Source organism: Cricetulus griseus, chromosome X (genome assembly GCF_003668045.3).
Source record: "Cricetulus griseus strain 17A/GY chromosome X, alternate assembly CriGri-PICRH-1.0, whole genome shotgun sequence".
Lineage (NCBI taxonomy): Eukaryota > Metazoa > Chordata > Mammalia > Rodentia > Cricetidae > Cricetulus > Cricetulus griseus.
In genome coordinates, this window is record NC_048604.1 from 62152364 (window position 1) to 62176743 (window position 24380).

A 24380-nucleotide genomic window follows, 5' to 3' on the forward strand; every position below is an offset into this window, starting at 1 on the left:
CAACTTAGATTACCATTTGTTGGTTCCAGATACAGAAAAAAAAACAAATATATTTGTGAATCTAAGAAGAAAAAGAACATTTTCTTCAATTAAACCAGATCTATATAATTGTTTCACAAATATTTATTACGTATACAATTATATAAAATAACACTGTTCTTTTTGTTTATTTTATTTTCAGAAATGGCCTAACTACGTAATCCAGGGTGGGTTCAAAGTCCTTATCTTCCAGAATTTATCTCCCCAAATGAGCTGGAATTGCAGGCATATGCCCCCTTGCCTGGCATAAGCAGTGTTCTTGGTGCTAAATACTCAACAGTAAGCAAGATATTTCAATTTCTCGAGCAATTCTCTTAGGGAAAAATGTAAAGAAACTTTATGTATAACACTGGAATGTCAATGACATTAAACCAAGAATGTATGACACCATATTTTATTGTCATGTTAATTCTCATTTCATTCTTATGTACAGCAAGACTTTTAGAACAAGGATTCTCCTTATAAATTTTGTGTCTTCTATAGCAGAGTTTCACATGTATGGGTAAGATAATAGACTCTGCCACCATCTTGTCAGATAATAAGAGCTAGTCCAGTGGCATTCAGTAGGAGGTAATTCCCACACAAGAGATATCTGGCAATGCCTAGAATAATTTTTCATTGTCCAGAAAGTGAGTGCTACTGCCATTACCTGGGTAGATGCCAAGGTCCCTATGAAAGATCCTACAATGCACAGGGGAATCTCTACACACCAGAAAATTTTCCTTCTAAGGTGGAAAGCTGATCACTCAATATCTCCGAGTACAAAAGGCAAACAAGCAAGAGCCAGTGAGGATCCAGAGATTACTAGCAAAACTGCTTGGTACTCTGGATTGCTTTGAGAATGAGTACAATGCACAAAGTGCATAGCATAATCACTAGCAGATAAGTTTTCTGTGAATGACTACTGCAAGTTCTTCTCTCTGAGTTTATAAAATCAACTTCTTAATTCTCGTTGTCATTAAACTGTTGGGCACAAAACGGAACTAAACAGAAAATGGACTCCTCTTCCACTAACAGATATGTATCTGGTTTACCAAGTCTCACATCCTGGGCTTTCACTTCTGTCTTTGTAATTCTTAGTGATACTTGCCTTTTGTTCTGTAATCCATTACCCTGAAGTGTAGCTTCTAAGGAAGAGGTTAAACCAAATAGCTATGGCTTCCTAATGTACTGTTGTGATCCATACTGTGCTTGTTTCCAAAAATCAAACACAAACATTTGAAAAAGGAAATAGCACTAATATATTTTATGACTTCCAAGAACTAGGGGGATTTTGAAATTTCTCAACACACACACACACACACACACACACACACACAACAAATATTTGAAGACAGAAGATGTGCTCATCATTTTTTGTGCTTTAGACATAACACACATTTGGATCAAAACATCATATGGTAAAATAAGAATGTGTACCAACTTCTATGCCACTAAAAAATAATAGTTCTAAAATGAACAATGAAGATCACATATTGGATTACATTGGACCAACTGACCATTTCTAAATTGTTTTATTTTTAAAAATTGAAATATTACATTGATTTCCCCTTTCCATGCACCCCCTTGAATTCATGGCCTCTATTTTAATTGAGAGAGAGTGTGTGTGCACGTTTATCCTAAAGATGTAAATACAACCTGGCCATGAACTGGCTGACATTTGCAGCCCTTTGTATCTGCTGAGATTCAATGATTTGCAGAAATTTCAAAAGAATAGCCTAAGTGCCTTCACCTAACTTTAGATAGAATTTACACATTGGTGCTATGTTCGATAATATATGAAATCTACAACAGAACTGACAAATTCAATGATGGAAACATTATACCAACGAACTTTCCCATATTGGCCTATACCTTTCCCTTAGATAGCACTAATGAGCAATAAAAGGTTCGTTAAGAAGAGGAACCCTCTTCAGTCTTATATAAACCAGCAATGTAGAGGCTTTGTACTGGTGCCTCTGAAGACATTTATTTAAGCCTGGGTGTGGTAGAAAGCCCCTGTAATGCCAGCAATCAGAGACCAAGGCAAGAGGATCAGTAGTACAAGTTCATCCTCAGCAACATAAGAATCTGAGGCCAGTCTCAGTTGTCTCAAAAATAACAGATCTAGAAAAGAACACTCAGAGGAGAGAATAGAACTGTTCATAAAAGGAAGTCCCACAGAGGAGGAACTTCCAGTGGACAATCTACATCCCAAGGGCCAAGAAAGGAACATGAGAGAGTCCAGATGACAGCCAACAATCAGGCCGTGGTCTGATTGAAATCAAACTGAGGAAATATAAAGCCAATTGCACCTCCAGTGTCTGTACTTATACATTTATGTGTTTTGTTTGTTCATTTGACTTTTGTTCCTGGGAGGCAAAATACTGTGTAACTGCTTAGGGTGGCTGCAGAGGCAAATGACTGTGTGCAGAAGAAATGCCTGTACATGGGCTTGGAGGTAAAGGTGAAAGGTGTAATTTCATTTGAAGAAATATATTTCAGTAAACAAGATTTAAATTGCTTCCTTACCCCACGGTACTGGGATTCATTGAAAATCTGAGGAGGCAGGGGGTACCCTGTGGCTGGTCGACTGTCTTCAGGTACATTTTCTCTCATCCACTTCCGATTCTCTTCATTAGCTGCAATATCTTTTTCTTCAAATCCTATTTTGTTGGCTTCCAAGAAACCAAGTACATCCTGCTGCTTCTTCTTAATCTAGGAGCCAAAGCGGAGGGGGAGAATGACACTGTTAGCAGTGCTTATTCCTTTTCTTTTGATTTCTTTTTCTTATGGACACAGCAGGTTTTTTCTTAAGAATACATATGTATATTCAAATCATATATGAATGCAATAACAATTAATGAAAAAAGGGGCCATAGATTTGAAGGAAAGTAGAGGAGGAGTTTGGAGGGTAGAAAGGAAGAAATGCAAATTATAATCACCAAAATAAATAAAAATTACAAAATATTAATAAAAAGTAATGAGATCTTCACTAAGAGGTCAAAATCATTTACCATTCAATTCTTATGACAGAGATTTCAACAAAGTCAGTGCTTAGGAGCCAGCAGACATGAATTTAGACATAGATGAAATCTGCAGTACAGAAGATACATTTCCCCTCAACACTGTCTTGTTGATAATGTGTCACAGTAAGACCCTGCAGGTCCTGTTACAGCTCTATTCCTCTCCATTTTGCACTAAAAGCTCCCATATCAAATAATACTGGTATAATTCTAGCTCATGCATATCACTAACAGCACAAGTATGGCTAATTCAAGAACCTTCATCAGCAGAAATGACTCCATGTGCCTCAGAATCAGAAGTAGAGATTTTTGCCTAGAAATCCCCCTGTATAAATTCTAAATGTCATTCAATAAAGGTAAAGAAAATGCCTTCCCATGTAATTCCAGGAATCAATTTCCAAGCCTTTCTCTATGCTAGTATTGATGGTTGTTTAAGAAGGGAGACTACTGCTTCGCTGTGGAACTATCTTTGTACACTGTAAATATGTATTGTTCTCATTACTAATAAAAAGCTGATTGGCAGATAGCTAGGCAGGATTTTCTGGGCAGAGAGAATGCTGGGAAGAAGGAGAACAGAGTCAGAGGAGTCGCCAGCCAAACAGAAAGGAAGCAGCATACCCAGGAAAGGTAAAAACCGTGAGTTTCGGGGCAGCGCATAGATTAATAGAAATGGGTAAATGGAAGTTGTAAAAGCTATTTAGTAATAAGCCTGAGCTATGGGCCTAGCATTTACAATTAATATTAAGTCTCCGAGTCAGTTATTTGGGAACTGGCAGGTGGGAAAGAAAAGTCCACCTACACTGCTTGTGCCCAATAATGCAATTCTAGCCTATTCATCCAGGTCCATTCCCTGTGTGAAGTTCTTAGTAGGGTCTCTACTGTCTCCTTCTGATTTCCAGCAGTCTGCATTATCCAGCCTGGAGCAGTCCCACCTAATCCTGGAGCAGTCCCACCTTATCCACAAAGTATTAGGCTCCCGTTCATCACTGAAATCATACATAGGATTGAGCTTTTATGTACTTTTTCTGGAATATGAATAACCATAATAAAGTATAGGTTATATATTAGGCACAGTGAAATAGCAATAAAGAGTAATAATAAAATAGACCAGTTACAATAATGTCACAAGAGTTATGTAACTGTGCTCTCTCTCTCTCTCTCTCTCTCTCTCTCTCTCTCTCTCTCTCTCTCTCTCTCTCTCTCTCTCACACACACACACACACACACACACACACACACACACACACACACCTAGCACACACATAGGTAGTGCATAGAACATGGGGATGCTGGACAGAGATTGCTCACACCCTTGCTGAGACAAACAGGATGGCATGAGATTTCATCACACTACTCTGGACGGCAATTTAAATTTTATGAACTATGATTTCTGGATTCATCAATATTTTGGACCACAGTTTGCCACAAACAGCTATAAAGTGAAATCATGGAAGGGGGGGCAAGGCTATTGATCACAATGTTTGTCAATCATTTCATACATTGATGTTATAGCCCTTTGGTGAGCTGATAAGGCACCTGGGCATAGGGGCCATGTCTTTATCTTCTGTCTTCCCATACAGTGCATGGGTCTGGTAAGAAAGTTAATGTTAGGTACTTAATTATCTAGTATAGTTTCAAGTTTAGCACAGGCAAACAACTTGTTTTGGATCTTTTTAAATTCAAATCAAATTTAATTTGCCAATTACCTTAAATTCACACAGAGTTCCCATTCATCCGTGACCTAGTTCCTCCTATTATTGATATCTTATCTCAAAGAACTACATTTGTCTTAAAGTAAGAAGCTAACATCAGTGCACTACTATCAACTCAACCCCACTTTTGCCTTTAATGCCATTTTTCTGTTCCTGTTTAGAATTATATTTAGTCATCATGTCTCCTTAGTTTCCTCTGGTCTGTGATTGTGTCTCAGACCATTTCCCCACGATCTTGGCAAGGTTGAAGCACACTGGTCAGATGTTTGGTAATGCCTCTTTACTCTAAATTTCTTTCATACTGTTCGACTGCGAGGGATTATGAATTTTGGGGAAAAGAGTATAACAAATATACAACTTCCTCATTATACCATGCCAGAGAACACATGATAGAAACATAACTAACTAGGGTGATATTAACCTTGATTACTTGGTAAACATAGTATTGTAGGATTTCTTCATAGCGTTTTCCATTTCCACATTGTGTATTTGAAAGTAAATCATTTTCTCATTCCACACTAAGTATTTGGGAATCAGTAAGACCAACCTACACTTGAACAAAGTATTCTTTATAAAACTCTAACTTCATAGTGAAAATCTGACAGTACTTCTTAGTCAGAGAGCCTGGGAAAATCAAGAAATATCAGATGGTTATAATTAGCAACATATGAGAAATTACTGAAAAGTGATTTACATTATCTTTGAGGTTAAATAGGGTGGCTTTCTCATTATTCAATTTCTATTTGGAAACACGTCTTCAAAAATATCCTTGGATTAAACACCTCACGTATCTTATTAGAGTGATGAAAAATGAATTGGAGACAAATGTTCATTAGTGCAGTTCAGCTATGCCTTAGCCACCTTTCTCAGGGTAAGATATTCCGCCTATTTTTGAAGTAGTGGTGCCTGTGAAATGTGAAATATGCCAACCTACATTCCTTTTAAGCCAACATACATTCCTTCTAGCAAGGCTTCTTGTACACTGGTAATGATCACTGTTTGCACACAGATTTTCCTCCATCCATATATTTCCCAAAATCATACTTGCAAGTCCTAGAACAAAGCTGATGAAAAGTTTGTACCTTTAAACATCTCCAAAGCTCTGTAAAGTACCTAAATGTTAGCATATTCCACATAAGGGAGACTGAAGCTGTTCTAAGCAAAAAAAGAAACATAGAAAGAAAAAGCCCAAAAGTTTCACAAGATCTAAAGCTTCTTGTCTTAAAAGCTATGAGTTCATTTGCATTAGAGAGAAACTTTGGGCTATCAGAAAGTATTCCCTGCTATTATTTCCAAATCCAGTAGATTACAAGTTGTAGATATTCCAGAAAAACACTGGAAGGAGTTGAGAGATGGCTCAGTAGCTAAGAGCACTGGCTACAAAAGAGGAGAGGCTACCTTAAATGCCCTCCTCTGATAATGAGATTAATAACTGACTTATATGTCATCTGATAGCCCTCATCCAGCAGCTGGTGGAAATAGAAGCAGACACCCACAGCTAATCACTGAACTGAACTGGAATCCAGCTGCAGAGAAGGAAAAGTGATGAGGAAAGGGGTCCAGACCAGGCTGGTGAAACCCACAGAAACAGCTGACCTGAACAACAGGGAGCTCTTGGTCCCCAGACTGATAGCTGGGAAACCAGCATGGAACTGATCCAGACCCCAGGAACATGGGTTTCAGTGAGGAGACCTCGGAAATCTACAGGACCTCCTGTAGAAGTTCAGTACTTATCCCTAGCATAGGTGTGGACTTTGGGAGCCCAATCTACATAGAGGGATACTCCCTGAGCCAAGACACACGGGGGTGGGCCTAGGCCCTATCCCAAAGAATATGATAGATTCTGATGACACCCTATGGAAGGCCTCACCCTCCAGGGGGAGCAGAAAGGATATGTGATAGGTAGGGTTTTATTGGGGGGGGTGGTAGAGGAGGAGGGGAGGGAGAGGGAACTGAGATTGACATGTAAAACAATCTTGTTTCTAATTCAAATAAAAAAAAAAAAAAACATCTACGGACCAGACTGGTGAAACCCACAGAAACAGCTGAACTGAACATCAGGGAACTCTTGCTCCTGATAGCTGGAATACCAGCATGAGACTGATCCAGACCCCAGGAACATGGGTTTCTGTGAGGAAACCTCAGAAATCTACCGGACCTCCTGTAGAAGTTCAGTACTTATCCCTAGCATAGGTGTGGACTTTGGGAGCCCATTCCACATAGAGGAATACTCCCTGAGCCAACACACACGGGGGTGGGCCTAGGCCCTATCCCAAAGGATACAATAGACTCTGATGACACCCTTTGGAAGGCCTCACCATCCAGGGGGAGCAGAAAGGATATGTGATAGATAGGGTTTTAGTTGGGGGGTGGTAGGGGAGGACAGGTGAGAGAAGGGAACTGGGATTGTCGTGTAAATCAATCCTGTTTCTAATTCAAATTTTAAAAACAAAGTTGAAAAAAAAAAAAGTCTGCACAAGTAAAGAAAAATAAACACGCACACACAAAAAAAGAGCATTGGCTGCTCTTGCAGAGGTCCTGATTTCATTTCCCATAATTCACATGGTGGCTCAAAACCACAAGTAACTCCGGTTCCAGGTGGAGATCCAACCCTTCTTCTGGACTTCACAGGTACCAGGCAGTCATGTGGCACCCAGACTCACGTGCGTGTAAAAGGCCCATACACTCAAAATACATAAATCAAAAAGACGTGAGTAAAATTGCTAGGAAACAGATGTGGCTTCTTATTCGTATTGATAACAGTTATCATGGTAATGACAGTTAACCATAGTTAGTGCTTCATGTGTATTTTTTCGCTAGATATCCATAATACCCTGTAGTGCAGGTGTCCTGATTTTTATGTTGTGGGTTAGATTACCAAGATTCAAAGAGATTTAAGGAAATTTACCCAAATTCATAAAACAGTACGTGACAAACTAAAGTTCAAAATTAGACACCCTTTACCAGCAAATCTTACTTCACTACATTTGCCAGTCTTCTCTTATTTTGCCCTCTACATTTATTGTTTTAAGAAATTTAAGAAATTCACTGGGTAATACCTGCAGCCAAGCCAGACAGCCTAAGTTTGATTCTTAGGTCCCATATAGTGGAGAGAGAATTAAGTTACACAAGTTGTCCTCTGGCATTTACACATGCATAATAAATAAATAAGCAAATAAATCAATAAATACATTTAGAAGAAAGCTTGATATAAGACTGATAAAATCTTATAAAGCGTAATACTTCCTGGCATAGTGGCACGCACATGTAGTCCCAGGTACTTGAGAAACTGAAGGATAACAATTCCATGAGCCTAGGACCCCAAACCAGCCTGAGCAACACAGTGAAACACATTATTCCAAAGGAAATACTTTTTTATGTGTTCTTATTATACATGTTAATTGTAAATTCTATATAACAGAGTTTTATTTATTTTATTGTCTGAATGGATATGTGCACAAATGAACAAATTTCCATAGCATTAGAAGAAAAAGACATCTGAAATACCCACTTCCAACTCAGGATCCTCTAATGGTAGAAAAAGGTTCAGTATTTGACCCTATCTGTTAATGTTACCAGTTAATTGAAAATGTTACTCTTTGATACAGTCTAGGCCTCAAGGTCACTCACTGCTGTTATACAATAAAAATAACATAAGAGCCAAGCAGTGGTGGCGCACACCTTTAATAGCAGCACCCAGGAAGCAGAGGTAGGCTTATCTCTGTGAGTTGGAGGCCAGCCTGGTCTGCAGAGCAAGTTCCAGGGCAGTCAGGGCTGTTACACAGAGAGACTCTGTCTCAAAAAAACAAAAACAAAACCAAAGGAAAAGGATATAATAATAATAATAATAATAATAATAATAATAATAATAATAATAATAACAGAAATTTTAGAATCTGAAGGAATATTTAAATTATAATATAAAATATAAGTCCTAAACTAATACATGGTTTTAAATTATTAGATCTAACCAGCCCTTAATAAAAGTCTGGCACAACTCTGCTACAGGGAAATAGATGAATTAAGACTAGAATAATAAGGGGAAAATGGGCTGTATGTATCAGGTCCCTTTTTGCATTGCACCACATGTAAGCTTATTGTAAAGTACAATGTGATAATTAGTATTTATCAAGCGTTTCCTATGAACCAGGCACTGTGATAAGCTCTTTACATGTTTATTTTATTTTATTCTCACAATAATCTTCTGAAGCAGCTGGTCTTATTTTCATTGCAGACACTCTGACAAAGAAACTAATGCTCAGATGGATTAAGGAACTTGTTCCAAATCACATACTTGCCCATCTCTGCCAGACTAAAAATCACCACTTAAAAACTAAGTATACAGAATAACAAATAATGTACTGCCATGCTTGATGCCTCCTGCTAATTAGATCATCTGTTGACTTATTGAAGTTGTCTTGAGCGCAGATGTGGCTCATAATAATTTTTGTATCATTCTTCATTTCAAAGCCTGTTCCAAAGAAACAGCAAGAAAACCTGGAGATTACTTTTAGTGTCATTTTTGTTTATTTTTGAGATTGTCATTTAATTACAGCATTTTCCCTTCCCTTTAAGATTTCGCCGTTGTTGTTGCTCTTGTTTTGCAGTGCTGAGGATCAAAGTCAAGGTCTCGTGTACCATAAGCAAGTATTCTATCCCTGAATCCCATCCCTATCTCTTAGTGCATTTTTTTAATACAGGGTGTCAATACATGGTCCACACTGACTTCCAACTTACGTTCCTTTTGCCTCACCCTTCAGAGTCCTGGCATCAGAGGTATGTACCACCGTTCCCCACCTCCCCAAGAGTTATATGCACACTGTTAGTGGCTTGTGTCTATAGATTTCTGCAGAAAATGGCTGTCTTATGAATTATATTGCCGGTACATAAAATCATCTCTATTTGGAACCTTTTTCATGTACATGGACAAATGTAAGTGTAGAATGAAGAACATTATGACATGCTTCCACAAAAGTGTCAGTGACGTATGACTACAGCAGACTGCAGGAAACGACTATTCAGAGGAAATGGAACTAACAAATGCCCTAGGCTATTCTTGCAACTTTGGGAGTATCCTTAAAGAAAAACCCTTCCTTCAAACAAATCACACTGTTAGAAGAAACTATCAAAGCTCAATAATTGGAACAAGTGCTATTCTAACATTACAGATCTTCCGTTCAAAAATTCCAGACCAGTGTTACACTAAGATTTTGAAAATAAACTGTTCATCTCAGCTCCCACTTTCCTGCCTTAATCACTATCATTAAGCATTCAGTCGAAAGGTTTTCTGTATAGATTTCAATCCTCTTCAAAGAATAGCATACTGATAATAGAATAAAAGGAATTTGAATGGTTATAAGGCACATTAAGAACAACAAAATGGTGATTTACAAAAAAAAAAAAAAAAAAAACAGGTTTTCCATCCTGTCCCTTTCTCTATGTAACAAATTCCAGCAGCAAGGAAACTGTGCCCTAAAGGCACTTCCTGCTAATGCTACAGGCCTTCTAATTCCGGTCAGACAAAGTCACCCGGCAGCCTTCCCATATAAGGATAAGCAAAAACACAAATCCTCAAACAGCTGATGTGAAGCCACAGGGCAGGCATATGAGAACCAAATATGGTAGCTAAAATCTGCAGCTCACAGGATGCCTTTTTAAAAGAGAAGGCTGTAAGCATCTACTCTATCAGTTCTCGAATCACAAGAAAAGCAATACTAGTGTTAACCAGATACCAACTGTTAGTCAGTCTACAGTGTGTCACATTAGCTGGCCACCTTTTCTTTTCCCTTTTCTGCTGACAGACTATTGGGAAATGAGTGGCCAAGGGGTGTGCATATAACATCAGTAACGTCATTCAATCTACCTCCTCCAAAAGAAGCAAATACATTTCCCAAGTGTCCCAGGAAACTAGCTCTGTCCCACTACAGGAAAAGCTCACTGTGACCAAGAAAACAAATCCACAGATATGACATAATTCGATAAGACTTAAGCCCCAGGGGATGTGTGTTCTCTTCACCTACAGGTGAGAATCCGATTTGGGGAGTTGTTCCACAACCCTGAAGAGAATAGAATACGATGCATTCCTCTCCAGAAAACTATGAGAAGTAAAGGGCACACACAAGCACCATCTTCATTTTCACTGATCATACTGTTCCTATTATATGATCAAATGAGTTGCTGGTGCTGAGGGTGGTTAATTTGGAGAAGGCCCAGTAACATCAAAGGCTTTTTCTCAGTGTGTGGCAACAGCCATGGGAACTCATAATTCTTACTCTTGTAATTTCATGTTCAAATTCCTTATTTACGTAAATAAAAGAGAGCAAAATTGTGTCCCTGAATAAACTGTGTGTGATATTCTGGCAAGTTTTGTTCTGTTTCTTTTCACCAGTAAAGATTTGAAAGTTTTCTGCATATATACCCATTCAGACTTACATAAATGTTTGTGATGTGGTTACTTGAAAGGATACCATGTGCACACTAAAAGCAAGCACATGCTGTACAAATGTGTAGCAACACGGGAAAACATGTACAGCATCAAAAGGAAAAGCTAGAAAAGTGTGTATTTCTGTGATTTCAACTGTAGAAAGCAAAAGAAAAACAAGGTTTATTAAAAGACTAGCAAGAATTTAAAGAGCACTATGTGTTCCTTCCTCAGAAACCCTACCAGAGACGTACTTCTTTGTGGAATCCCCTCACCCTGAGGGTGGTAGGACCTCTTGTTTATAGCCCAGAGACGATGGCAAGGGGGATGGGACGCCATTGTGATGTGATGCCAGACAAGGTTCCCTTTACAAGGCTCACACTGGAGTCTCCTTTGTCTCCAATGGAGGAAACACATTCCAGAGTCCCAAGAAAATGAATTCTATCAACAAGCACATGAACATGAAAGTAGATTCTGCCTCAGTGCAGCCTCCAAGTCAGAAGCCAGTACTAGCTCACACCTTGACTGCAGGTTTTCGGAGAATTCAACTAAACTATGCCAGAACTTTTGACCCACAGGCACTATAATACAATGAACAGATGTTGATTTCAGATGAAGAAATTACAATAATCTGCTCTATAGCACACAAAACCACTACAGGACCAAACCGGTCTTGAATCTCAGAACTTCTACCTGTTGTGTATGGAAGAGCACGGTGACTAGCCCTCTGAGTCTCAAAGTCATCATTTGTTTGTTGAGAATATTATTAGTAGTAATAATAATACCCACCTCTCAGAAATGCTGCACAAAATCTCACAGATAAGAGAAGCTATAAGTTTATTGCATTACCCACTAGAAAATTAGTTGGGTTGTAAGTTACAAGTTGTCACATGTCTTTTTGGTCTTCCTGTTATTTAGTTGCTACTGAATCTGACTCACAGCTTATTTTATAAATATGTGGCAAGGGAATTAATAAATAAATGACACTAAGCTCTAATGTGTCTGAGAGAGAGAGAGAGAGAGAGAGAGAGAAACAGGGAGAGAGAGAGAGAAAATTAGAGAGAATCACTGCCCTCAAAGTATTAAACATAATGAATGACTCCATGGTGAAAAAGCCACAATACAGGAAAAATCGCTTCTGGGGTTTTATGAGAATGAAAGTGTGTAGATGAGGAATCAGACATAATAAGATTTCTATGTATAATTCAATAAAACCTTTCTGAAGATGCTATCAGTACCAATACAAAAACTACACGTGAGGATATAAGGTGTTAAAAAGGATCAATACAGTTGCTAGGAAGCCACTGTGAGGCAAATGATATGTGACAAGCTAGGCAAATGTCTGAGCTAGTAATGTTCCTCACTCATATTACAGGGCTCTGAGAAACCAAAACCCAGTAAAAGACTAGAGGACCACTGGAAACCAAATTCTCGTTCCAAAGCTTTGAAAGCTGCAAATTACAACAAAACTCCTAAAGTTCAAGGCTCAGAAGTTCTATCATTTAAACAACAGTCGATAAGGTCATTGGAACATAACAGTCTATTAGAAAGTTGACTGAAAAGTAAATGTTTTCAAACAATACTTTTGTTAAACAAAAAATTCTTAAGCCTCAAAGTCAATCATCACATACAAAAAAACCTAGCCACATTATAAAATTGCTACATTTATCTGAAATTGGCTACAGCATCATGTGGCAATTTACTCCAGAAGGAAAAGAACTGCCACCCCAGCATAAAGGTAAGTATGCAGCAGTGAGAAAAGTTCCTAAGTCAATGGAAACTTCAATCCTCAAAGCCTGCCAATTCAATTTGTCACTTGTGTTCATGGTAAAAATTCCACCAACATCCACGTCTGAGAAGAAGAGGTAACAGAAAATATTGTGAAATAACAAGGAGTTAGAAACTCATTGCCCTAACCTCAAAAAGTTCCCCAAACCATTCTGTGAATAATACAAATACCCATAATACCACACAGAGCCATATGCAAGTTCTCAGAAATCCAGTTCTTCATTATTTTCCACCAAAAGAAAATGAACCACTGTCCCTTTTCCCCCCAAAGGAAAAGGAAGATGTTTTTACATTTGTTTCACTGCATTTTGTGGCCTGTAAAAATGCTTTTTCCATAAACAAAATCTGCCCCAATATAATAACATAATAAGCATATTTTAAGACATTAACTTTCTCAAATTCAAAAGTAGTTCTAGAGTAGAAGGAAAAACAAAGGTGAAACAGAAAAAGATTCAAAGACATTTGAACAATTGATAATTGCATTCATCAAGTCAGGACAGACAGCGTCTCAGCCAGCTCACTCTGGGAAAGCATCAAATGCAGGAACAAATTGTCATCATGATCAAATTCCTAGAAATGAATCACAATTCTAAATCTATTTTTGTTATTGTTTGGGTTTTTGCTTGTTTGCAGGGAAAATTTTGCTACCCATCCTTTGCAGGTCTAGTAATTGCAGTGTAAAGCAGGCCATCCTAAACTCCTTACCTTAGCCTCAGGGAGGAAACAATGATAGGATTAAAGTTATGCACACACAGGCCTGTCTGGCTTTCAGTTCAACTTTTAAAATTAAATTTATTTATCCTTAATCATTACTATTTAAAGGCCCAATAGTAGGGGACCTCAAAATGTCTGTATGCATTTTATAATTGGATAATATTTGCAAGTACTTTTTTCTGATTTTGTATACCATATGTTCAACATTGCCAATAATGGAAACCTTGTCTAGCTATGAAGCAATCCATTTCATTATATATTTTTGTGCACAGATTTTATTTTTTTTTCACATGGGAAAATTTAGAAACCGCTGCCCAGCTAAATAGTCATCACCAGGTGTAGTTGATTTAAGGTAAAGGAGTTCAAGTGGCATTATGCAAACATTTGACATTGTAATTTGTTTTACTTTTAAAAGAATTTTTTGGAAATTTCCACAGGGAAATATATATATTGATAAATGTTTAATGATCTAATTTTTTATTTCAGTGCTTCTTTGAGACTGCACAGGCTGAATTGGGAAATGACTAATAGTCTAGTTACACACACACACACACACACACACACACACACACACACACACACACACACACACACACACACACACACGGTATGCACAAACAGGAAAAAATGGACTAGAGACATCATCCTGTTGGCAGAGTGTGTGCCTAGTAGCACTGGAAGATAAGCGCAAGAGGATCAGGGTTTTAAGGGCATCCCGAGCCACACAGCAAATCCGGAGCCAGTTTGGAACATGTGGGATCCTGTCTCAGAGAAGAAAAAAGGAAGAACTCTGCATGTCCAAAATCATTCACCTTAGATTTTCTCAGGAAATAATTACTAAATACATACCAACTGGTGGTGAATCTCTGCCATACTCTTCATATTTAAAAGGCTACTCATTTGTGCAGAAAGCACCTTTTAACAGAAATAAAATAGCAAATATTTTTTCTGACTACCTTAGTTACAGTGTTGAACCCCTCCCCCCCACCTCCAGCCACTGTCAACAACTGATAAGGTGCTATCATTACAAGGAAAATTAAAAGACTTTACTTCAATAGACTAAAAAACTCTGCATTCTTAGGATGGCAAATTCATTTGTTGTAGGAAAAGTAACAAGTCTGAAGCCTGAGCTGAACAGAGTGCCCCAGATGACATTCCAGACAGCACCACAAATGTACTCCCACACTCCGGCCAATAAAACATGCTCCAAACCGTCTGGCTGAGAAGAGCTGCCATATATCGCCTAATTAGTTAAGCAAGACCAGAACCAAATGGTCCAAAAAGTTACTAAGCTCATAAATAAAGATTGCTTGGACAGAAGAAGTCTGAGCACTGTACTTGCAAATTTTGTGCAATGTAACTGCTACCATAGCTATGTGGCCTATAACTATCAAAAGGGACAGTCCGTCCATCAAAAGTACTATGGGCAAAAGGACTGAAGGGTCTGAAACTTTAACCTACTTGTTATCAAGTAAGCCTGTCATAATTTTTAAGGTGCTGCAAGAAAACATGGAACACCCAAGACATTAGTTAGAACATCAGCATGCCCTTGTACCTCTTCCCTGCTCTACAGAGTGACAAACATGGTCCAACTAAGAGACCCGTATCTTTTTATTTTTGCATTTTTATTTAAATTAGAAACAATCTTGTTTTACATTTCAATCCCAGTTCCCTCTCCCTCTCCTATTCCCCTGCCCACCACCAATCCCCTATCCCAACCCCATTCTGCTCCCCAGGGGGGTGAGGCTTTCCATGGGGGGAATCTTCAAAGTCTGTCAAAACATTTGGAGCAGGGCCTAGAACCCTCCCCCATGTGTCTAGGCTGACACATTCCTTATGTGGAATGGGCTCCCAAAGACCATTCATATGCTAGGGATAAATACCGATCCACTGCCAGAGGCCCCATAGGTTGCCCAGGCCTCCTAACTAACATTCAGGGGGTCTGGGTAGGTCCTACACTGGTTCCCCAGCTATCATTCTGGGGTCCATGAGCTCCCCTTTGTATAGGTCAGCTGTTTCTGTGGGTCTCTCCAGCCTTGTCTTGACCCCTTTGCTCATCACTCCTCCCTCTCTGCAACTGGATTCCAGGAGTTTGGCTCAGTGTTAGTTGTGGGTGTCTGCTTCTGCTTCCATCAGCTCCTGGATGAAGGCTCTAGGATCATCATCAATCTCACTATAGGGGAAGGGCATTTAAGGTTGTCTTTCCACTATTGCTTAGATTCTTAATTAGGGTCATCCTTGTAGATACTCAACTTTCTATGGAAAAACAAAAGACCAAGGACAGCCAAAACAACCCTGTACAATAAAGGAACTTACGGAGGCATCACCATCCCTGATTTGAAGCTCTACTATAGAGCTATAGTCCTGAAAACAGCTTGGTATTGGCACAACAATAGACAGATAGACCAATGGAATCAATTGAAAAACCTGATATTAACCCACACACCTATGAACACCTGATTTTTGACAAAGAAGCTAAAATGATACAATGGAAAAAAGAAAGCATCTTCAACAAATGGTGCTGGCATAACTGGATGGTGGCACGTAGAAGACTACAGATAGATCCATATCAATCAACATGCACAAAATTTAAGTACAAATGTCAAAGACCTCAACATAAATCCATCCACACTGAACCTCTTAGAAGAAAAATGGGAGGTACCCTTGAACGAATTGGTGCAGGAGACCGATTCCTGAAGGTAACACCAGTAGCACAGACACTGAGATCGACAATTAATAAATGGGACCTCCTGAAATTGAAAAGCTTCGGTAAGGCAAAAGATAGTCAACAAAATGACAGCCCACAGAATGGGAAAAGACCTCCACCAACCCCACATCTGACAGAGGGTTGATTTCCAAAATATACAAAGAACTCAAGAAGCTAGTCACCAAAACACCAAATAATCCAATTAAAAAGTAGTGTACAGAAAGAACTAAATAGAGAATTTTCAATAGAGGAATCGAAAATATCTGAAAGACACTTAAGAAAGTGCTCAACATCCTTAGCCATCAGGGAAATGCAAATCAAAACAACTCTGAGATACCATCTTGCTCCTGTCAAAATGGCTAAAATCAAAAACACCAATGACAGTTTAAGCTGGAGAGGATATGGAGAAAGGGGAGCACTCTTCCACTGCTGGTGGGAGTGCAAACTTGTACAGCCACTTTGGAAATCAGTATGATTGTTGCTCAGGAAAATGGGAATCAGTCTACCAAAAGATCCAGCAATTCCACTCTTAGGCATATACCCAAAAGATGTACATTCATACAAGGACATCTGTTCAACTATGTTTATAGCAGCATTATTTGTAATAGCCAGAAATTAGAAGCAACCTAGATGCCCCTCAACTGAAGAATTGATAAAGGAAATGTGGTACATTTACACAGTGAAGTACTACTCAGAGGAAAAAAACAATAGAATCTTGAAATTCACAGGCAAATGGATGGATCTAGAAGAAACTATCCTGAGTGAGGTAACCGAGTCACAAAAAGACAAACATGGTATGTACTCACTAATATATGGATTTTAGACATAGATCAAAGCATTACCAACCTACAATCCACAACCCAGAGAAGCTAGGAAACAAGAAGGACCCTAAAAGGCATACATGGACTCCCAGAGAAGGAGAAAGGGACAAGATCTCCTGAGCAAATTGGGAGCATGGGGGAGGTGAGAGGGAGTTAGGAAAAAGAGAAGGGGAGAAAAGGGGGGGATAGGAGGACATGAGGGATGAGGGAGCAGGAAGATTGAGTAGGAGGAAGAATAAAGGAGAGTGAGAAAAGAGATACCATAATAAAGGGAGCCATTACAAGTTTAAAGAGAAATCTGAGGCCTGTATCTCTTATGATGAGCAGTAAGCAAATGTGCCCTTTGCTCTGGAGGGAATCACAGTATATTTAATGCTTTTTGTATGTATAAGAAGGGAATACTGAAATCAGTGGCTCTGTCCACAGTTGTGCACAAAAGCAGAGATCAACAAAAGATATTGTTGCCAAAAACTACTACTTACAATATACTTTGGCTATAAAATAGCTTCTCATTCTTGTCCTACAGGTTTTGCAAGGTGACGCTAATCTGAGAATCAAATGCTGTGTGGGGTGATGAAAGCCTATAATTTTACCACCTGGTTAAGTAAAAACACTGTGGGAGTTAATTTGTATAACAATTCAATTAAAAAATATAAATCATGGATGCTCCAAAAATTCATCGAGCAAATTTAACTTTCTACCTCCAGACATAATGCATTCACTCAGCAGTCCCTTGTAGGGTGGATTATTTATTTGTGAAATCAATTCTCATCAGTCCTGTTGCACTTTAACTTTTCTTACTATAAAACCAAATCTCTTTGTGTGTGCCAAAAGACAAAAGGGAATCATGACCTCACTGAAAGTCTAGACAAGCTAAAAAGTATTTATTCTCTCTATAAACACTTCTGTCTTAGGCATCCTGATCCTGCTTCAGTGTAGAGTTGCTGAAAATCAATATAATTTTATTCAACTGGCAATTATCAAAAGAAAAACCTTATCAAAAGTAAAGTAAATGGGGTTAGTGGTGTAGCTCAGTGGTAAAGTGTTTTGTCTAGCATGTTCTAGGCCCTGGGCTCATATCCCAGTGCTAGAAAAAATACTAATAAAGAATATGAAAGAAAGACCAATGACTGGTGTAAGAACTGAAATGTTATGCAAACAAAATTTTTTGCTTTGTTTAGTTTTTATTTTATCTATAATAATCATATGCATAGCTTAAAGGGAATAAAATTATAGAAATTAAAATATTCATTTTATATTTTTTAAAAAAGTGCTCAACTGATTGCTACAAATGTGCCCCAAATCTCTTTAGGTTCCAATAGTAATCCATATGCCCCCAAAAGAAAGATGCTTGGGTATATGTGGGCTAGTTTTATGACAAGACAGAAAGATATGTTTCATTTTCTTCATTAAGAAATATACTAAGGGGAGTGACTTATTCTAAGGCATCACCTAGTGACCTGATGACACCAAATTTGCTGAAATGTATCTAATTGCCCTAGCATCAAACTACCTGTCTTGTAAAGTATATGTATAATTAACCACAGACAGGTGGGAGTCCCTGACAATCATGATGTTCTAAATATTATGTTGCTTTGTTTCTCAGCAAATCCACAGTTTCCTTAAATGTGTATGGATCTTTAAAAAGATCTATATAACAAATGTTTGTTAATGATTCATTATAGAATATGGCAAGCTTTTAATACTAACCATTTGATAACTTTGTAGGAAAACAGAGCAAAAACAACGACCTTCCAGAATGAATGAAACTCCTTATAAATAACTGCATTTTTGTCTTGATATAAAAACACAGGAAGGATTGAAAAAAACTAACTTAACATTCCCTTTTTGACTGTTCTTACATAAATTAGGGCTTGAAAAATAACTAGCAATTTTCATTTTTTTTCTTCAGTCCATGTTTATATGCAACACCCAGCAAAGTAACCACAGCCCCCATATTCTGTAGGGAGACTAAGATATGCAAATGCTATTTCTGTTTCATAAACATTTAAAATTTCAATTTGCCACACTTCAGTAAAACACTTATAAATACTTCCATGCCTGCTATTACACTAAACACTTTGCCTATCTCATGTTAGTTAATGAGAAAACAGTTTGCACAGTAGTTAACTCTCTGCCAAAACAACACAGCCAGAAAATGGTAGAGCAGAGAATTGAAACCAAACAGATCAACATTTAAACATATAATTAAAACAAAAATTGCCATGTTTACTTAAAAACACATTTGAAATGGTTACACTCACATAATATACATGTTGTGAGATACATTTTTGAGCATTAATTTATTTTCCAGACCAAATATGAAACTAAAAACAGACTTTAAATGCTATTGCAAACTTGTTTTATGATCATTAGAAGAGCATTAGGTGCTTCTTGGTTCAGGAAAGTCTTAGGAAATTTCTTTAATTATGTGGTGTTCATTATGTCCAGTAAGATTTTAAGATCTACATCAGAAACTTGAGGCTGGAGTTTGGTGAATCAAATAATATTTTTTCTCTTTACCTAATGGTATGCTATTAAATACATTTTTCCCTTCGAGGCTACACTGAATACATTCAATTCCCAAATAAAGACACACATTCCACACATTCAGAAAATGGTTTGCTGAAATAAATCAAATTCTACTCGAGAATTTTTACTCAAAGGAAAAAACCTGGCCATTTTCACCACAAAATGTTTATGAAAAGTAAAAGCATATGACATAAGGACTCCGATATTTGGTGTTAGTACTAAAATACAATCTGTATTTTTCTCTCTGATTAATTTTAAATTCAGAGTTCATCTATAACAAGTACTCAACTGAGATGAATAGTCTAGATACTGTTCTGTCATGGCAACCCTCTGGGATTCATTTAAATGAAGGTATAATTTATAAGGACCTGGAAATCCTGCTTTCCTACAGCACCCTATGCAGCTAATTTTAGCAAAATTAAGGCACAAAATATTTCCTGTAATTACTACATGTATATGGAGTTTATTGGTAATGTTATAAATTTTTCCTTGCAAAAGACAGATGCAATCATTTTATTCTTTTCTACCAAGATGCCTTGTGTATTGCAGTAATTTTCCCATTTGGCTTTGCACACCTCCCTTGGGACTAAAAATGTATTTTTTTGGAATGTTTTACTCTAAAAAGCAAATATCTTTGGTTTCACCAACATATCCAGCCACAGAAAAAAGCTCTTATGCTCTTTCATGCAACCATGAGAGAGGACAATTTGGGATATATACACTACATGCTTAATGCCAATAAATCTGGTACCATCGGGAAGAACATGCTTAAGAAAACTTAAGCAAATTCTGCATTTTTCAAAGTGCAGATATGGCTCTCCTTATAAACAACCAGCATTTGGCCCTGAAAATGTGTATCCAAAAAGAAAGCATATACATTTTGTAACCTTTGCATAAGTCAGGCTGATACATATAAAGGAATGTATGCAATACTTAATAATTTATTTTTAAAATGGAAGCATAACTGGGATCTATAGTGCATGTCAGTAATCCCAACAATCATGAAGCTAAGGCAGGAGGATCGACACATGTTCAAGGCTGGTCTACATAGGGAGAGCTTATCTCAAAACTAAAGTGGGGACCAAGGGCTAGGGACATAGCTCCCTAGTAAACCATTGGTCTAGCAACTATATGGCCCTGTATTCAATTCCCATCTCTGAAAAACATGGGGGGTGTGGAATGCCAAACAAGTTATTTTGCCTGAATTGAAAAGTGAAATTTTTGTCATTTTCATCCCCACTACTCTTTATTTCCCCCCTCCTTCTCTTGCTGCAACCCTTCTCAAGATATTAAAAATGTCCTCCCATGTCCCTCTTCTACTTTCCTGTCTTTTCTACGTGATCCACTGAGTTTAATTAGAGTTGCTTCTATGAGCATGGGTGGGAGGTTATTTGCTGGCAATTTATCAGTGTTCATGTCACACACACGCACACACACAAAAAAAATACTCTGTGCCCAGTAAACATTAACTGCCAATACTCCCTCGGAAGGGACTGGGCCTTAATAGGTACCTGAACTATCCATAATGAAATGGTGATAAGCTCAATATTATGCTAGTCTGGCCCAGGTAGCCACAGCTATAGTAACTTCATGAGTGTAGCAGCTATGGCATGTCCCAGTGTCTTTTTGCTGCACATCATCCCATATTTCTGCTGCCTGTTGTAAGATGTTCCCTGAGAGTTTGGAAACTTAAAAGGCTTCTTTGCACTGTTACTCTAATTTTTTGGCCTCTGTTGGTTACATATACCACTGCCAGCACTGGCATCACCACCACCACATGGCTTACTGGAGTTGATTTAGAGTAATTTCTTTACTTTTGTCTTACCAACCTATGTATTATACCTCAACTTGTTCCTCAAACCAACACCAACTCCAAACATGGACACCTCTTTTAGAAAGCCACTACTAGTTCTCAAAATGATACTGTTTTCAGCCCTTTAAGACATGGCCTAGTTTTCTCAAGTCCTCTCTCTCTCTCTCTCTCTCTCTCTCTCTCTCTCTCTCTCTTTCTCTCCCTCCCTCCCTCCGTGTGTGTGTGTGTGTGTGTGTGTGTGTGTGTGTGTGTCTGTGTGTGTGTGTGTTGTGTGTGTGTGTACATGTACATGCACATGCGTGTGTGACTAATTTAGCTAATTGATTTTTTTTCACGGTGTACCTGATGTTCAAAACACAAAAGGACAAAAAGGTGAATCACATTCACATGGATCCCAATCTAATAAGTCTACACCACTCATAAATACAATTTTGAATATGGCTTTCCAAGATTTCAGAAGCAGATGGCCTTCATATTGCACAGTAAGAGACAATAGAATGTTTACAGGACACTCAGCATTGCTCTTCCTGTTACTGCTCTCAGCAATGTCCATTCCCTCCACCTAATACTGAATGAAAGTCTTGCTCAATTTCTTTGCTCCAATTCCAAAGCAGCCTTCTGGATCATTTCTCCTACACCCAGCACATGTGCTCTTTCATGGGGCCCAAGACACAGGACATTGTCCGCATGGGGCACAAAGAAGTCCATACAGAATGATTATAAAGACTGTGCCCTTGACGTGACTGTTAATGTTCTCAATCAGATACATAAATAAGAGGCAATTAATACTGGCCAAGTGACTACTTGATAGAAACCCAGACCACAAAGAATGTGGAGACAGCCAGAAGCTACGTCAAGACCAAACACAGATGATGAGAAGTAAAGAAATATAAAGCCAGAAAACTGTACCCCATCACTAAGGCAGTCAGTGAAAATCCTTCAGTGGGCTAAAGACAAGTGATGGGACGATGCCCAACTACTTAACTAAATACATACAATTAGTATGCTTTATATTATAATGCTGGAAAAGTGAAGACAGGTAGGCAGGAGCAGAGTAGGCTGTGCCATAAGAGAAGGACAGAGGCCACATGTCAGGTAATAAATGGCTAAATGAATATTTGAGCCGAGTAACGTGTTTTTATTGTACTAACATATTTTCATGGCTTAATGTGACCAGGAATCATGAAGATAGCTAGAAAGCTCCATTTTAATGTCTTCTAGGTGGTAACAGACAGGGAATGAGTCACACGTAGGAAACAGTGACTACTGCATCCCATTGCTCACTTGAGACATTGCTTTTCTCCTCGTTTCTTACTAACTTTGTCAACAAAGGCAAGGTTCAGTGACAAGTCTTTAGACATACTCAGCTACCTACAAAGCACAAGTATTAAAAGACACCTTTTAATTTTTGTGCCTCCTAAGTGCTGATTTCTGATAACAAAACACTCTCAAAACGTTGTCAGCATGCACTTGCTTTCTGAGAATGTTCAGTCTGTGCCCCAAATTACAAGAACTTAAACTCTCAAACATATAAGTTCATTTTCTGTGCTGAAGTTAAGCAGTATCACCACTATAATGATGCTAGTCTTGCATTTATCGAGTGGCTACTATATACTATGCACAGTGTGTGACGTATAACATTACCTTTTAGTCTTTAAAAGAGTTTGGTAATGTTGGCATTAGTACCTTCTTTTGATAAACAAATTGTATCTAAGCCAGGCATGGCAGTACATGCCTGTAATCCTGACACTCAGGAGAAAGAAGCTTTGGAGTTCAAGGGCAGCCTGAGAGCTATGTCAGTTTGAGGCTTGTGTGGACTATATAAAATCCTGTCTAAGGAGACAGGCAGTCTCTATGATGAAAAAAAAAATGAACTACCAGTAAAGAGTAGTTTGAACTACCAAATAAGACTTGACTGCATGTAGCCAAAGACTATGCTCTGTATTGCTCAATTCTGTGGTGTGTGGAAATCTAAACCTCTCATGACTACTTATCAGCTAACAAATATAAGCAATAACTACTGGAGTGAATTTAAGGTACACCCATCCAACCGTTGCCATCCACTCACTTCTGCTCTTTTCAGAAGTACTAGGAAACAGAACCCGTCTAGAGGTTCATCAATATATGATATAAAAAACTACAGTACATACATATAACAGAATTATTCATCTATGAGGAAAAACAAATGACACTCTCCGAAAAATGGATGGAACTAGAAATCATTATGCTAAGCAAAATACAAAAACCAGAAAGGTAAATGCTGCATGTTTTCTCCCATGTATGAAGTTTAAATTTAAATGTGTGTATATGTGCATGTGTGGATCATATTACTAGTGTGGGAACCATGAAAAAGGAAGACGAGATATTAAAAGAAAGACAAAGAGTGGGGGAAGAATGAGAAAACATGTGGCACAAGAGCTCAGGACTTTGTGGGACACAGAAAGACACTGTCAAGAAGACTACAGGCAAGGTGAAGAGGAAGAGAAATGAGAAACATAGTCACCAATTATGCATGAAAGCATAATGAAGCCAATTATACTATATACTAACTTAAAAGATTAATGAAAATTTTTTAGATAAAAATATCTGAAAGGCAACAAAAAGGGACATAGCCCAAATCCTCAAATTACAGTCCTTCATATTACTTGAAAAGGCCCAGGAAATAAGTATATCTGGGTACATATGGTCTTGATCACACTGTTATTTATATGCCTTAAGTCCAAAAGTGCTTTAGTGATTTCAAAGGGAAATATAATTTTTTTCAAAACAAAAAAGGGATGAAAAGCTCTAACAGAGCCTCACCTAAGACCTTTGAAATTCCTGCAAAG

The 24380-nt window shown here is 38.1% G+C and overlaps 1 protein-coding gene across 1 annotated transcript in view; it reads right to left on the bottom strand.

The window, feature by feature from the left end:
• Window positions 1–24380, bottom strand: part of Sh3bgrl (SH3 domain binding glutamate rich protein like) — a 96738-nt gene that overhangs the window by 24273 nt on the left and 48085 nt on the right. The window contains exon 2 of the mRNA XM_027432832.2: window positions 2551–2736. Coding sequence (XP_027288633.1) covers window positions 2551–2736 — 186 coding nt within the window. The remainder of the gene's footprint in view (window positions 1–2550; window positions 2737–24380) is intronic.